General features: G+C 37.4%; 1 protein-coding gene across 1 annotated transcript in view; it reads right to left on the reverse strand.

The window, feature by feature from the left end:
- Positions 1–557: 557 nt before the first annotated feature.
- LOC110027251 (probable protein arginine N-methyltransferase 6) overlaps positions 558–18,243 on the reverse strand; it is a 71,436-nt gene continuing 53,750 nt past the window's right edge. Inside the window, exons 8-14 of the mRNA XM_020728599.1 lie at positions 16,929–17,007; positions 16,317–16,411; positions 7,846–7,930; positions 1,402–1,604; positions 1,164–1,282; positions 972–1,085; positions 558–852 (exon numbers count right to left, since the gene is read on the reverse strand). Coding sequence (XP_020584258.1) covers positions 1,043–1,085; positions 1,164–1,282; positions 1,402–1,604; positions 7,846–7,930; positions 16,317–16,411; positions 16,929–17,007 — 624 coding nt within the window. The 3' untranslated portion in view covers positions 558–852; positions 972–1,042. The remainder of the gene's footprint in view (positions 853–971; positions 1,086–1,163; positions 1,283–1,401; positions 1,605–7,845; positions 7,931–16,316; positions 16,412–16,928; positions 17,008–18,243) is intronic.

The raw sequence follows: 18,243 nt of genomic DNA on the forward strand, positions 1-18,243 counted from the left end.
TAAATGCAGCATTTAGGATATATATATATATATAAGGCTACATATTAATAACATCTGATGCATGCGGTTACTGTGTTCGTTTAAAAGCCGAGTTAAATTTTGGTATTGAGATAGCTTCAGAGGCAGTATAAATTACCGCACTAACAAAATCTTTCTGGTTTGCCGCTCAAATTTATAAAGAAATTTCAATGAGTAATTTACTAGAGATAAATTGGTCACATAGCATGAAAAATATGGAGTTCGACCAATATTCCATGGTGAAGACTGACTGTGATTATCTTGTAAAGCGTGCTGTATTTATTTGATATTTTAAAGGAAGATTTCAATGCATATCACATAATTCATAAATATTTAGATATCACATATACTCATACTTTTATATTTATTTATATAGCATTTTAGAATGTCACATCAAAATATATACACGAAAAAAATACCACTTCAGAAAATAAATATTAAACAGAATTGAAGTGTAATAAATAAATAAATAAATTAATAATAAATAATAATAATAATAATAATAATAACACAATAAGAGCATGATAGAATACATCGAATCAATAGTAAGCTTATGCATGAATACATAAACTCCATAGAATATTCCAGGTAAGAAGGAGAAAATTCCTATGGCACCACATAAATCAGGGCTAGGGTTTTTCAACAGCGACAATAAACCTGAACTATTTACAGACAAAAAATCCACACAAATCCCCTAAAATCGATCAAACAATAAGAAAAAAATAAATTGTCAAAACAACTACGTGGAAACTAAGACAAATAGAAACATGAAAATAGTCGCCAACCTGAACTTTCAGAGCACCTGGGTTCATCACTCTGCATCTACCAAATCATCTGTAAATAATAAATATATATATATATATATAATATTTGCAGATAAAAGATTAGGCGTATTCAATCATAAATTTCTTTGAATTTGTGCAAGTAAAAATTTTCAAACAGATCAATCTTACCTAGAAGTTCCTGAACTGGTTTAACAGCAATGGAAATCGAAATTGAAAGAATTATATTTAGAGCAATCTGATCACCTCATCACAGTTTCTTTTACAAATGATCGGCCTCCGGAGCTGGGCAAAGGAAATAAGAAATTTTACAATGATTAAAATGTAAAAAGGCTGCGCTCAAAATGAGTAATTGCTTCCCACCTATACTCCAGGCGGATGTTTAGGAATCTTGCATTCTCCTTGCTCTGAGAGAGAGTGATTGAGCCTTCTATAATTTGGTCTTGTTTTACCTCTATTGGATCGTAGAAGTATATAATGGTCTGCAATACATTATGATATGTAATTAAAATGCGTAAAATGGGTAGAAAAAGAAAGAAATCAGAAAATTATAAAATATATTTATGCAAATAATTGGGGAGGGGGATCTGATGAAGAATACCTGCTGCCAGTGGGTAGGATCATCCTCTGGTGCGGTTGATAGAACAATAGCCTCATTGGATTTGACCCGTTTTGTGATTCTGTTATTGGGATGTAAAATCGTCTCTGGAGAAGCTCCGAGGGTATGAAGATGTTCGTTCGAAGGAACATTTTGGGGGCCATCAAATTCAACATCGAACCAGAAGGCGAAGCCGTGCAGTGGGGCTAACATGCGCACAAAAGCAATGTGTCAGCTTAATTAATATATTTATACTTAATACCTAGGTTTTTTAGTAGGAAAAAAGAATATTAAAGATCAAGGATCAACTTAAGACATAGAATCAACTTAATATTAACAAATGAGGTTAGTCACATGAATGACTGTACATGACGGACTTGCTCCAAAGGTCACAATATATGTAGGGATTGTAGTGAATGAGGGTGGGAGGCAAAAAGGAGAAATGTTAAAGCAATTCTTGTAAGGAATTTACATACGTAGCACACAGTTCTTATGTATTTACATATCTGATATCTAACTTTTATATTTAGATGCATAGCACTTTGGTGCTTTAAACCTATGCATGAAATGGAGTATTTCACTTCTAAAAAATGATAATAGTGCTATTTTTTATGAGAATAAAAATTTGAGTGTTATGTGTGTAAATATGAAAGTTTAGGTGTGAGATATGTAAACATATATGAATTAATTTCTATGTATATAAATGCTCCTTCTTGTAAATAATTGAGTGAGGTGGCCTTGGTGGTGGGGAATGGTCACCAAACAATAGATGGGAAACTTTGACTTAGGGATCAACTAGTATACAAATGAATCTAAGCGACAGGAATGAGAAGATGCTACAATTCAAGGGCAAACTCAATATGCCAGTTAAGTGAAAACTAATATAAAGAAACGTGAGAGCTAAGCTCACGTTTCATAGTGAAAAAGAAAACAAGTCAATTGAGAAGATCTAGGAGTAAATGCAGCATTTAGGGACATGATCGACTAATAGGCTATGTATACTTGACAAGAAAAGTGTAGTGGACGTGTTGAAACTCAAACAACATCTAGATATATATTAGAGTTATTAGCCTAATTATTAGGCTAAATATTGTTGCAGTCATTATTAGCTTTTATTTGCTTCCGTTATTTTCCATTTCCATATTTATGTATTTTCAAGTTGGCTTATTTCTGAATTAATGTCTTTCCTTTTATTTGGGTCTCATAATATATATTTATACCTCTTTTCCTATCAATGAAAGCATGTAGCTCTATTCTGAAAAGTTAACATGGTATTAGATCCATGGTTCAAAACCCTAGAACCTCTACCTAGGCGCCGATCACCTGCAATCGTTCCTGCAGGATTTCTGTCCTAACCATCAGTTTTCCTGTGCTCTTTCCTGCCGCAAGATTTAGCGCCCTCAAACAAGCCACTTGGCAGGCCTTTAGCTGCCATATCCCAAGTGCTGCCCCTGCAAATTGCATCTTGACTTGCTGGTGGTTGTTTCCAGTCACCGGAGATCCCAGTCGTCGACCTGATTTTTCTCCAATCGGCTCCTTTTTTCCCAGCAGCTATTTTTAGAGCTGTTTCCAGCTGCCAAGCCTGCCACTGTCCAGCATTCAAGATCTCCCAATGTCTCGGCAGCCCAACATCACATTTGGTTCAGTTGGAATCATGATGGACTTTTCCACCATCGAGCCTTCTCCCGATTGTGTACTCGAGTCCGCTGGAGGGTTGATAACGATCTCAATTCCTCCATAGACAAAGGACCGAAAAACTACAAGAACTTCCTAATCATTACCCATAAACTGAACACATCTAATCTTCTTCAATGGTCCCAAGCTGCATCTTTGTTCGTCAAGAGACAGAAAATTCAGCTATCTCACGGGAATGATTCATGAACCTCCTAAAACTGAACGCATGAAGCGAGGGAAGCGGAGAATTCCATGGTCATGTCATGGTTGATTAAATCCATGGAGACTGCAATTGGCAGTTCGTATATGTTTCTTCCTTTTGTCAGTGCTCTATGGACTGTAGTTCAAGATATCTAATCAGATGTAGGGAACTCCAACCAACTTTATGAGATTTCCAAAAATATTCGTGAGGCAAAACAGGGATTGAGGACTATGACTCAGTACTATAATGATTTTGTGGCCTTATGGATGGAATGTAATCCTTGCTATGACTACACGTGAAAATTTCCGACAGATTATTCCCTCTTTCAAAAAATTATAGAAAAAGATCACATGTTCCAACTTTTGGCATGCCTTAACAAAGATCTTGATGAAGTTTGGGGCTGTATCCTTGTGATCCCCTTCCTTCCGCTAGTGCTGCATTCACAGAGATTCGACACGAAAAGAGCCAGAGACTTGTTATGCTTGGTAAGTCCACTTCAGCTGAAGCATCTACCTTGGTCATTAAGAGTACTCAACACTCGTCCATGCCATTTCGAGCCACTGGCTCCACTTGTGACTACTGTCACAAACCCAATCATACTTGTAACAAGTATTAGAAACTCCACGATAAACCAACAAACAAATTTTCAGCCAATTCCTCCTCTGCTATGACATCTGAATCTATAATGCCACAACCAACTCTTAGAATCACCCGAGTCGGATGGAGCAATTAATTAAGCTACTTAGATCCAGTCAACTATTCCGACCCACCTCCCATGTCTGTCAAGGTAATATTCTTATGGACGCTCACCTCTTTTGTCTCTTTTGGTCCATGGATTATTGATTCAAATGCCACAGACCACATGACTGTGTTCACAAGCTTTCTCGACATATTATATATGCTCCGGAAAAGATACAGTTAAAAAAAAATTGATGACTCTTGTAATTTCATTACTGGTAAATGGTCGGTTATATTAATAGTCGGTCTCACCCTAAAACTGTTACATGAACCTCTGTTGAAGTGTAACATTTTATCTGTTTGTAAGTTGACACATGACATTGATTGCGTTGCTCATTTTTCCCCTGATGTTTGTGTCTTTCAAGATAGTCGTTAAGGGAGGATGTTAGAACCGCTAAGAGGATAACCGGGCTCTACTCCTTCCAAGAGAAAGACACGAAGAATGACGATATGACATCTAGAAGTTGAAGTTTTTCTAGATCCACTGAATGTCCCATTATGTTGTTACATTGTTGTTTGGATCATCCTAGTTTTCAATATTTAAAATAAATGTATTTGTCTATGTTTACTAATAAAAATCTTGCTAGCTTCAAATGTGAGATTATTCAATTAATTAAACATTGTGTTACATATACATCCCACTCTCACACGCCTTTCGCTCCTTTTTCACTTATTCAGAGTGATTTAAGGGGACCCACTTACACTCCCAGCTACACTAATAAACAGTGGTTCCTTATCTTGATTGATGACCACACTAAAATGACGTGAGTTTATATCTGAAAAGATAAATCCGAAGCTACTGTAACATTCAAAAATTTTTACTCCATCTTGACAAAATTCAAAATATCAATTCAAGTCTTTCGAACTGACAATGCTTGTAAATTTTTTAACTCTATTTAGGTGAAGTCTTGAAAAGGGCATCTTCCACACATAGCTCATGTACAAACACTCAACGAAATGGGATAGCTGAGAGAAAAAAACCGACACCTTCTCGAAGTGGCTCGTTCCATTATATTTTAATCTAATGTCTCGAAAGGATTTTGGAATGATGTTGTGTTTACTGCTACTTATCTCATCAATAGTCCCTAAAAAAATTTACAACTTTAAAACTTTAGCCATTTTGATGTCATATTTCCCTACCAATCGGTTCTTCACCACTCTTAATCTCAAAATTTTCGGGTGCACAACTTTCGTTCGAAACACTGCTCTTAGTCGTAGTAAACTTGATCCAAGGTCAAAAAAATTTGTATTCCTCAGATATTTTGCCACTCAAAAAGACTATAGGTGTCTTAATCCTATCACAAATAAACTCTGTGTGAGTGTTGATGTTTCCTTCTTTGAAAGTGTCCCTTACTTTCCTATCATTACTTCACATGAGGGGGGGTTAGATTTTTTTGTACACTGTTCCTTATCTGACTTCTATGGATATTTCTCTAACCACTATTATATCCAAGGAGAGCTCCGTCCCTCTGGATCCATCACCTATCAACCAGAACCTCCTCCCACCCTCCATGCCTATACTAGGCGCACTCGTCCTAATATTCCTACTCTAGAGCCCACTACCTCTTTACAGGACCTGTAATCCATTTCGGTCGAAATCCCCTGCACTAACCATAATCCAAATGAGGAGGTGAGTTCTCATAGTGAGATATGTGATCAGCCAAACTCTCTTTATTCCACTGCAAAATATATCTCTTTCCACAGTATATCGCCAGCCTACAAGGCATTTGCTATTGCACTAACGGATCGTCATCTCCTATCGATTTTGAGGCAACATTAGCAAACCCCTCCCAAAAAGTTGAAGTTATGGATGATATGAATGTCCTTCAGCGGAATCATACGTGGGATGTTGTAAATCTTCCTCATAGTAAGGAAGTAGTGGGGTGCTGCAGGATTTTTAGCGCCACATTAATTTTGATGGATCATTTAAATGCAACAAGGCACGATTGGTCTCTAAGGCAACTCACAAACATCCAAAGTTGATTATGAGGAGACATTTGCTCCGGTTACTAAATTAAACACCATTTGAGTCATGTTATCCCTTGTTGTGAATTTGGATTGGCTCTTGCTCAAACTTAATGTCAAAAATGCTATCCTAAACGAGGATCTTACAGGGGAGGCGTACACGTGCCTCTCTCAAGGCTTTGAATCCACTTCTTCCCGGGAGCAAGTGTGTCAAATGTGGAAGTCACTCTACGAACTAAAGCAATCCCCAAGGGTCTGGTTCGGCAAATTCACAAAGGTGGTAGTGGGCCATAGCTTTTCTCAGGCCCAATCAGATCATACTCGCTTCTTTTGATATTCCTCGTGTGGCCAAATTGCTATCCTTATTGTCTATGTCGACGATATTGGACTCACAGGTGATGATATACAACATTGGAGTCTTTGACATGTATTCTTGCTACTTAATTTGAAGAAAAGACTTGAGATCACTCTGATAATATGGAAGTTGCTAGGTCATCTCGAGGCATTTGTCTGCCTCAACGCAAATATGAGCTTGATCTATTGAGAGAGAATAACATTCTCCTTTGCAAACTAGTGGCGGTCCCAATGGATCCCAATGAGAAGTTAGGATGTTCTCAATGTGGCTCCGGAGACTCACGATCAACACCATGTGGGGACACATTTACCTTGCTCATACTAGCTCCGACATTTGCCACGCAGTAGGTATTGTGAGTCATGCATGATCCATATGAGCGTCATCTTTGAGTTGTCCACAAGATTCTTCACCACTTAAAAGGGAAATCGGGCTCAGATTTGTGTTTCTTACGACACACCTCTCATTCTATTGTTATTTATACGGACGATGATTGGGTCGAGTCCGTCCATGATCGGCGATCTATCTTAGAATATTCCTCATTTGTGTGGGGAAATCTTATCATGTAAAAAAATAAAATACAGTCGGTTGTGACTCGAAGCAGTACTGAAGCCGAGTTTTGCTCAATGTCCTTGGGAATCTGTGAAGCTCTCTGGTTACACATAATACTCTGTGAATTATGTATGTCATCTCTGCTTCTCTCCAGTTGTTCTATGATAATAAAGCCACCATTAACATTCCCATAATTTGGTCCAGCGTGATCACACAAAGTATGTAGAGATTGTCAGACACTTCATTTAGGAGAAGCTTGATTTAGAAGATATTTGTATAATGTCTCATCCAATGGTCATTTAGCAGATATCCTTACCAAGAATTTTCCTCGACTATTTTTTTATGACTTAAAATTCAAGTTGAACATGTGGCTATCTATGATTTAACTTGAGGGGAAAATATAGTGTTATTAGTCTAATTATTAGGCTAATTACTGTTGCTGTCATTTTTAGTTTTTATTTGCTTCATTTATTTTTCGTTTCCATATTTACGTATTTCTTAGTTGCTCTACTTCTAAATTTATGTCATTCCTTTTATTTGAGTCTTTTAATAACTATTTATACCCCTTTTTTTATCAATGAAAACATGCAACTCTATTCTCAAAAGTTAACAATAGTTACAAAAAAAATTAAAATTTCTGATTGTTTTGATAATCCTCAATCAGAACAAAGCAAGCACGTCATATCACAAAATTAAAATTTCTGGGTGTGTCGTGCACAAAGAAATCAAAACAAGCATGCACAAAAAGAGTGCAAGGACGTCATATCACACCATGCAAGAACCATCGAGCAAAGCAAGCACACTAACAAGAGGCAACAACTCCTAGGGCATATCAATCGGTTTGGTAAAGCCATACAAAAATAATCCTAGGACATATTAAATATAATTTCAATAAGAGTATCACTCCTTTGATTTCCTACACATCCATGAACAAATCTATTAAATTAGTCCTTGCACTGCTTACCTTGCAACATTGATATAAACTTATATTTTGCAGTGATTGATTCTAGTTCTTCCGGTAAAACAGCATTGCAATCCACACGCATCACCTGTTTGGCAAAGATAGAAATATTTTTACAAAGGTCGCATACAATTATGAACAACAAAGAGTGAGTAGCAATTTCAAAAGAATGCAGAATCATGCTTCAATTCTACATCAACGTAAATTTCATTTTAACAACAAATCAAAACTTTTTGAGAAGGTTAGAGTAAATAACGGTCAATTTCATGAAGAAATATTACGTCTGATATCCGGAAGCTGAATTAAGCCCAGATGCCAATTACATTCCGACACATGGCTTGACCAAGTGGACCCTACAAATAAAGTAAATTTTGAGCCCGAAACGTAAGATTCATACCGACATGATTATTACAGCTAGGGTTTGTCATTTACCGCCCCATATGCAAAAAATGGAGGGTTGCGTTAGGTAGTCGAGAACCAGCGTAATATTTTTATCAAAAATATCATGCATGAATCCTATAAATCATAGTGTGAATGTAAGGGCATCCCTAAGAAGTGAAGTGATGTATGACCTGAATATAGTGAAAAGTAAGCAAATACCGCTACAACGATTTCTGGGTGTAGTAGTAAATAAAGTTTCTCACATTATTTACAGATGCGGGCAAAGATGTTAGTCCATTAAACTAAGATTATTATAGAATCTTGAAAAATAAGTACTTTCATAGGTAATTTAATGAAATTAGTAGATATTATTGCACATCGAATGATAAATATCTTATGCATTTTAGGAATTGTTGGAGAAAATGTTAAGGAAATTTATCGCTTAGGAGTTGTCTGGCAATGGATTTAAAGTGAGATTTAAGCTAAATTTTGTTGGACGGTCACTTTGGACAGAATGAAAGTGCGGTCGACAGTAAATTCTAAATCCAGTGAATCAGAGGATTTACAGGATTTATAGAGAGTATGCAGGGGATCAGGGTGGATTTACGCTGAAGTTTCCAAATAGTTTAATGGATTAGCGAAATTTAGGAAATTTTGTTGTCATGCAAATCAGAGGATTTACAGGATTTATAGGGAGTATGCAGGGGATCAGGGTGGATTTACGCTGAAGTTTTCAAATAATTTAATGGATTAGCGAAATTTAGGAAATTTTGTTGTCATACGGTTTTCCATCCAGCATTTAGTAAATCTGGATTTACTACATCCTAATAACTTAAATCACATCTGTTGCCAGACATCGCCTTAGGTTTTAAATTTTGGTATGCTAGCAGGAGTCATACAAGAAATGGTGTAAGTAATAATTATATATAAGAATTTGAAAAATAATGTCATAAAAAAGTAAAAGAATTTAAGATAGAATTATAACCCTAAAAATTGTTATTGATACTAAGATTCTTAATGTTAAAAGTGATTATGCTTCTCAATTAGTTTTAGATATATGTTTAAAAGAAAAAATTTGGAATAACTTAGAAGAATTAATACAAAAGATTCCTTTTTAAAAAAAAATATTGGTGGAGATCTAAATGAGAATGTTGGTAGAATGGTAGAAGATTTTAGAAATATTCATTGTCGCTACGGTTTTGGATGATTAATGAAGAATGTAGAATCATGTTAGATTTTTTTAACTAATTGTTATTGCTAATACTTTATTTAAGAAAAAAATTAACAAATTATTAGTTATAAGAATGAATCTAATAAAACACTAATTGATTAATTTCTTATGAGAAAAAGAGATCGTCGATAATATAAATATTGTAAAGTTATTCCAAACAAAAATTTAAGTACTCAACAGCGATTATTAATTTTGATTTTAAGATGAAGAATTGAAAGATAAAAAATACAATGAAACATTAGAATTAGATGAGGGCCTTTAAAAGACATAAATAAAAGTATTTTTTATGAGCAAACTTCAAGATTTTAAAATTTGGATCGAGAAGTACAGGGAGAGTAAGGAGGATCTACATATGTTTTTTATTGATTTAGAAAAAGCTCACAATAAGAGTCCAAGAGAAGTTCTTTGAAGAGTTCTAGAAAGGAAAGGTCCAGATATGACTTATATTAAGTCGTTAAAGATATGTATACTAGAGTTATTACTTGTGTTCGTACAAAAGAAGTTTTGATCAAGCAGTTTCCTATTTTAGTTGGATTACATCAAGGATCAACTTTAAGCCCAAATCCTTGTGCTTTAATTATGTATGCTCTTATTGGACCTTTACAAAAGGTTGTACCTTGGTGTATGCTTTTTTGCGACAATATCCTTTTTGTGGATAAGGCTAGCGAAAGAGTTCATTAAAAACTTCAATTATGGAGATCCACTTTAGAATCTAAAGGCCTTCGTTTGAGTAGATCTAAAAATGAATGCATAGAATGTAATTTCAGTAGTGATAAATTTGTAACAATGAGTGATAAAAATATTTTTTATGAGCAAACCTTGGTGTATGCTTTTTGGCGAAAAGTTGATTGAAGTCAGGTAGTGCTAGCACAATTACTTAAGTCACCTTTTCTTTTAGTGTTTTAAAGCTATCTTAGGCTGCTGTTGTTAGAATAAATTCTTTCTCATTCAGAAGTTGAGTCTGAAGGTAGGTGATAGTGCTGAAATTTTTTATAAATCTTTGATAAAAGAAATGTCAACCCCAAAAATTATCTCAGCTCGGTGAATGATTGTGGTACGAACTAGCTGACAATGACCTCTATCTTTACGAAATTTATCTGAATGCCTGCACTATGCACAATGTAACCTAGAAAACATATCTTTCTTGTCATGAAGTGACATTTTTTCAGATGGGCATATAGTTGCTCAACTAGCAATACCACAAATACTGCCTTTAGGTGTGCTAGTGGTCTTCCTCCAACCGACTGTATGCTAGAATGTCGTCGAAATGGTCAATGACAAACTTTCCAATGTGATGTCAGAATACCTGGTTCATTGATCTCATAAAAGTGCCACGTGCGTTCGACAGACCAAAAGACATAACATTCCACTCATAAAGTCTGTCCCGTGTCTTCAAGGCGGTCTTCCACTCGTCCCCTGGCCTCATCTGTATCTGATATCCCCTGCCCAAGTCTATCTTGGAGAAGATAATGGCTCCATGTAGCTGGTCTAAGAGATCCTCCAAGCGGGGTATAGGAAATCGATACTTAATGGTAATCTTGCCACGATCTATCCTTTTTGGGCACCATTAGGGTCGTGGCTGCACAAGGGCTGGCGCTTTCTCTGACTGGCCCCCTTGCAATGAGGTCCTGCACTTGTCATTGTAGTTCTTCATACTCTGCAGGTCTTAATCTATAGGTTGGTCGGTTGGGCAATACGAATCCTGATATAAGGTCGATGGCGTGTTGAATGTCCCTTAGCAATGGTAATCCCTTTGGTAAGTTATCAGTCATAACATCCTGAAAGTCTTGTATAAATGGTTGTAATATTGTTGGTATCTCTCTTTCTTCTCGTTTCCTTCCAGGAGCACTAATGCTAGTGTTATAGGGGAATCTCTGACCGACTACAAAGTGGTACGAGTAACTAATGCTACCTCTTTATCGCTCCCGCCTTTGATATCCATAACAAGTAGTAGAACTATATGTTTCCCATTATTCTTGAAAGAATAAGTATTTTTGAACTCGTCATGTTGAGTTTTGGGATCCACGTTGCACCATATATGTTCGTGTAGCTGATCTTCTATGAAGAAATCAACTAAACATTGTTGATCTACACGTATCTCGTTTCCCTTCTTCAGCCAAGTAAATGAATATGATTGGGGAAGCTTCTGTGTGTCCAATTCTAACTTTTTTACCATGACTGTGGATACCACGTTCTCACAATTGCCACTGTCGATGATTGTTGCAGATCTTCCCCTTGACAGTGCCCTTAGTGCGAAAATTGTTATGCCTTAGCCAGGATTGGTATCGCACAAGCTTGGATTGTAGTCTTTGTCAAACGACTAGTGCTTCTATTTCGTCTTCGTGGAGCTGAAGCTCTTCTTCTGGGCTCTCTGATTTTTCATCAACTTCCTCGACGGCGCCTTGATTTGTGAGGGTGACGACGCGGCTTGTTGGGCAGCTAGAGACAATGTGACTGTAATCGTGACACCGAAAACACTTACTGGCTGGCACTGTATTGGAGGGACTACCTTTTTCTGGCTTTTTCCTGCTCTAATCTGCCTTGCAGTCCCTTGTCCAATTCTATTATTTCCCTCTCGATGTACCCTTGTTAGTTATAGCAATTGCAGGTGACCGCTTAGTTGAATGTGGGGTTCTGAACTATGATTGTTGTCTGCTTTGCTTCCACTGTCTCTCTACCTTCAGGGCCAATGTCTGGACATCCCCCAACGTCCAGTATGGTTGTAGCTGTACCACATTGCTAAAGGCGGGTTTTAGAGAGCCGTCAAGATATTTGGCGAACGTGTGCTTCTCTGGCTTTGTCAGCTCGCACTTTAGTTGCCGGTGGTCGAACTGGGTCGTAAACTCCTCAATTGATAGATCTTGTTGATGCAAGTTGTGGAGTTTTAGAAACATGTCCTGGGAGGTATTTCTTTTGCATAGCCCTTTTCATCTTCTCCCACTTAACTATCTTCTCGCTTCCTTCTCTCTTCCACTGCCTTTGTAGATTTTCCCACCATAAGGAGATTAATCTTAAGTTTAATTGTAGCTAGTTTTACTTGTTTGTCCTCTGGTACATCTTCATACTAGAAGAATCGTTCAACTAATTGCAGCCAACTGATAAACTCATCAGGGTCGCTTCCCTCAAACTTTTGAATGTCCATCTTGATGCCAAAGTCCCTCCGACTTTCATAAAGTGTCACTTTTCTCGATCTCCTTTGATATTGAATACCAAAACAGTGCGGCTGACATTCTTTGTCGCTGCGATCTTCCCTGTGAAATGGATTAAGATCCTCGTCTCTGTCTTCCCCGCGACTCTCTCGAACACGGTCGACAGTAATCTCTTCTTGGTTCCCGTCATCTAGCTCGGCTAGTCTCCATTGTAGACGACGAATTTCATGTTGGATCTCTTCCCAAATAGAGCATGATGTATCTATATGCGGTAACATGACTAGAGTTGAGAATTGGAATAAAAAAATTTTGATGGAGGTGGCCAAGGGCGGATGCTGGGGAACCATAAGATAGGACTAGGATTGAGCTGACTCTGATACCAAATAATACCGAAATTAGTAAGAAGAATAGAGGAACACAGAAATAAACTTTTATTATTGTAGAAATAGGATAACAATACAACTAAATAGAAAGGAAACACAATAATAGACAAATCTTATACGGTCAGTGATGTAGGGAGATGTCCGAAGGTGAGGTGGCATCGGCGCTGGTAGCGTCGACGGGGTGATAAGGTAAGATGGGAGATGTCGAGAGGTGTTTGGGTAGTGGTGATAGTGTTTGGTTGGTTGTGGGTAGGTAGGACAGCGGGGTTGTAGTAGTATGAGTGGCGGTAGAGTGTTGGAGGTGTAAGGGGGTGGTAGGCAGTTATGGGAGAGGTAGGAAGAGGGATTAGTGAGAAAAGCAAGGGAGGTTGGAAGAGAAACACCACCTCGAAACAAGATACAACTGAAGCACAACCTGTCGTCGGATACAACCCTACCAAGAGGGAAAAAACTCCACAAAGAAGATTAGAAGACACTCTACTAGAACTGCCTCCCCCACACGTCGGGGACACCTATTTATAGCCTCCTACTTCTACATAAAAGGAAAGGTTGGAAATAACAAAAATAATCCAAAAACTCCTAGAAGAAGACAATGCGAAATATTCTCGAGATAGCCCAAGTATCGACTAATGAAGGCTCGTAGTCACCTCCTCTTAGCATGCGATTGCAGCATCTCGCGAAGTACCACGGTTCGAGACCGCGGAATCGCAGTTTGCGATCCTTATAGAGTGGTCGCGGACTCTCCCGACTGCCACGGTGCCCTCCACTTCAAGTGATATTGCGGGGCTTCGACCCCACTGTTTCGAAGCGCCCCGCTCTGGGCGATGTTCCTAAGCGCCCGCGTCACTCCCCTTCCCCTCTTTCCTTCTTAGCACTTTCCTATTATAAATCTTTCTAAATTAGAATTTATGAATATTTTTAATCATCTTTCATAAAACAAAATTTTCATTATAATCCCTTTCCTAAACTGAATTTTCAAATTAGAATTTCTGAATATTTTATTCCTTTTTTCTAAATCTAAATCCTGACTTTATTCTTCTTTCTCATGTTAAGTATTGCGTAAAATAAAGTCTGAGCCTCATTATAAATAAATGATGTGCTTAGAGTTAGGGGTCTTGTTTTGATATCTGAATTCAGGTTTTAGCTTTGGTATTTTTCCTTCGAGGGTTGTATCTGACATCAAGGTGGTGCTTCGGTTGTCTCTAGTCCAAGGTGGTAATTGTCTCAAAGGACCGTGTGGTGCCCCGGCTGTAGCTCGACCCTGTCGAGATATTTATTTATCATTCCACCCTACTCGTTGTTGTCCACCCACTCTGCAGACCTACAGCAGGTTGTCATTGCCCTAATCTTCCTTCAGGACAACCTTTCAGCCACCAACAAGCCACCACCCAACCTTTTCCAGCCGGCTGTCGTAGCCCTTCGACCACCTACAGTATCCTTTCTTGCAGCTCCCCTGGAGGCCAAACCTCCAACTACTCCTTCCAGCTCTTGCAGCTCACCTGCAAGTCGCAGCCATCACATCACCTTCCTGTAGCTTCCCCTCCCTACGTAGCCCTAACTGCTTCATCCCACTGCGGTTCGGTGCCTTTGTGATAGTTGGCTTGCTATCCAACTTCTTCCACAGTCATCTGACATCTCTCTGGTTTTCACTGCAACCGCCAATCTAGCCCCACCTCTCCGGACTTCCTCCTCGTCAGTTTGTTGTGTCTCCTTTTGTCGAGTTCTTATTTGTAATCCTTTATTTTACACATTTGCTTTGTGTGTTTTCTTTCCTTCTTTTAGATCTTCATTGTAACCATGTTCAAGTCATTAATAAAATCATGTCTTGCGTCGTGATTTTGGTTAAACTCCGGTATTAGGTACCCCTCCTAGTTATTCGTTATTATAAATATGTTATTTTCTTTGTTAGGGTTTACTTTTTTCTGATTTCAGATTTTCTGTTGTCAGCATTTTTCCCTTATTATGACTGTATCCGAGGACAGGTGGTGCTCGGACTATATCCTGTTCCAAAGCGGCGATTATCTCTGCAAAATCCCTCCGATTCCCCTCCTGCTCGCTCACCTGCTGTTGCTACTGCTGAGAGTCCTTACCGCAGCCCCACCTACTATACTGCAACCATTCCATGCTTCCCTATTGTGTTGCAACCCACCTCTTGGTTTCCCTAGTAGGCCGCAAATCCTCCTACATGCTTCCATTTGTAGCCACAACTCTCTTCCCCTCCTTGCCCACATTGAAAACCATCCTACACACCTCCAACTGACCGCCCCCTACCCCAATCCCTCATCACCATTGTCCACGGGTTCCTATCCGGATGTGTTGTATTTTCTTTTCCTGTATTGAGTATTGATTGTAACCCCATTATTTTTTAATAATAAAATCTGTTTTCCAACCAGATTTCGGGTTATCCCCGATATCATCCACCTTCTCCCAGCTTTCTCTTCTCCCAGCTTTCTGCCTTGCTGCCACAGGCCCGTAAGCCCCTCGCCTTGCTGTCCACCACTGTTCCAGCCACCTGAGCAGCATCCCTACTGCCTGGCTGCTGTTCCAGCACTTCCCCACCACTGTCATTGTTGTTTAAGCCACCCAAAAACAATCCCCGTCTGCCTCGTTGTTGTCTCAGCCACCAAAACCACCTCCCTGCAGCCTAGCTGTTGTTCCCGCAGCCCAAAACTGCCCCTAGCCACCGTTCCTAGGTTCTCCAGTCCACCTACACCGCCCAAGGTCTACCCTAGCCGTGTGTCGTGAGTCATCCGGTTATTTCCTATTTCAGTATTCCGTGTGTCGATTTCCCGATTCTATGTTGCAACCATCTATTGGCTTTGTGGGTAATAATATTTGCTTACTATTGTTGTTTGGGTCAACTCCAATATCAAGTATAATGCTCCATTATCTGAGTGACATGATAGTGTTTCAGGGTATAAGTGGATAACTTCATTTAAAATCATTACCTATAGTATTATTAGCATTACAGTTAGGTCGAAAATTACTGTGACACTAATATGATTAATTGAATGATTGAAATGAATATATTAATCAATTTTATATAATTTACATCATTATAACAAGAAAATTAGTCTTACTTAATCTAAAATTAGTTAAAACAATAAATATATTTATTAATTTAATAAAACAACTAAAACTCACAGAATTACCTTTGTTAAAAATCATCTAAGCCACAGTTCTAAGAAAATTGCTTTTCAACTTTTAACGGTTGAAACTACTTCTAATGTTCAAGATAACCGAAATAAGCAGCAGAAGCTTTGCCAATCTAACACTCAATAACAATCATATAACTGATACTTAACAAATCTGTTACGAATGAGAGATTACCGCAGATGGCCAAGTCATAACATTTTCGCCTGAAATTGTCTCCACACATGGCTCTTCAAAAGCATACTGTTTCGCAAGGGATAACATGGCAGTCACTGCAATCAAAAGATAGTCCTTTACCCAAATCCCAAACGCAGAGAATGAAACAAAGCATCTCAAATTAGAAAAAAAAAAACAACATATTTATTTTTCATTACTTCATAACCACGCGCCCACATTTCTATTTTAGCTTTTCTTCTAACATTGCTTAAAGTTTGAATAAAAAAAAGAGCATTTACATTCATACCACAAAATTCTTATGTATATACATATCTAAAAACTAAAGTCTTTAACATCATATCCAAAATACCACCATTACTATAGTTTTAAGAGTGAAATTGATCTTTTCATGCATGGGTTTATGACACCAAGGTGTTATAAGTATGTATATCAAACTTTGGGTTTTAGATATGTAAATATATATAAGAATTGTGTGGTATGTAGGCTAATTTCCCAAAACAAAAGCGCACTTCTTGACCAGCAAAAAACTTTACATTGAGTGAGAAAAAGATCTTCTAATGCAGTCATAATGGCTGAAACATAAGATTATATAAATAAATTTGGTTAACTTACTATCAATCCCATAAACATTACGCCAAAAATCAATGCTTTCCCGATATCTAGCAACATGTGTAATTGGTGCCATATAGAGCTGAAAAGGAGATGACAAAAAAGATGAAACTCGCTAAAACTTGTCTTCATTTCATATAAAAAAAAATAGCATTTATCCATGAGTTATTAAGATGCTATAAAAGATCGCTTTTATAATTACAGAATAAATCGTTTCAAGCATACATTTATCTCATTCTTCTAGATGCGGCCAAACCATAAAATTACATCACTTTGATTCAAGAGATACACAAAAAGAAGGTGATAATATTTTAAATTTGGTTTCAGCTACAGTCGTATAATGGAATTCAATTTCATTAGTTCCGATGTTTTCAGTCAAACATTCAACTTATCAATTTTCTTTGTTTTTAAATGCTATAATCTAGTAACATTTTCATGAATTCTAGTATTTAAAACATGCACCTACTTTGACAGCCTATACAATGTTTTTCACAATTCCAGTATTATTAAAAAAAAATGTCTAAACCACTCAAGTTGACTTCATATAGTAATCAGTATGCCTTTCTAGTCCATGTCTCAAGTAACGTACTTCGCATCCTACAGATTACATAAACCTCAAATAATAGGTTATAATTAATAAAATGATTGATGCTCTATTGATGCAGTACAAACCATCAAACTGCCTAAACAACACACAAAAATCCTAGTGGCCATAGGCCAATTATCAAAACTCAAACAAAGCTAAAACAAAGTTGAGCCAGACAAGTTTTCAAAATTTTTAGACCCATTTAAGTTTTATGGACTAGTATTTTTTTTTAATTTGATTTATTTTATTAGGAATTATTCTCTCTTGGATTAGAATAGATTCAAACTTAAATTTTATTACTGATTTTAATGGGGTAAGATTGTGTATTTAAAGTTTAGTGAATATTTGTAGCCCTACCTCCTATAAATAGAAATCCAAGCTATATAATGGATTTATTGAATTATTCATCACCAATTTAGTACTTTTAAGACCCAAGTTGGTGTTGACCTCACTTTTGGTTGAGGTCTAGAAAACTTCTTTAGTAGCCTAGGTCTAGCCATAGGACTTTCCTATTGACTAGTCTTAGAAAATTAGAAGAGGTACCCCACCATTAAAAATTCAAAACTATTCTTTTTACTCAACTTGAAATTCCACATATTGATCTTAACCTCTAGCATTTAGTAGGTAAGATCATTATAAGAGAATTCAAGAAGAGTCCCTATAGGATTACTTGGCTTTAGGATTGACCCTGGGTGTTGACTTGGAACTAGGGTACACCATATCTTCACAATA

The sequence above is a fragment of the Phalaenopsis equestris genome, unplaced genomic scaffold (assembly GCF_001263595.1).
Source record: "Phalaenopsis equestris unplaced genomic scaffold, ASM126359v1 Scaffold000421, whole genome shotgun sequence".
NCBI lineage: Eukaryota > Viridiplantae > Streptophyta > Magnoliopsida > Asparagales > Orchidaceae > Phalaenopsis > Phalaenopsis equestris.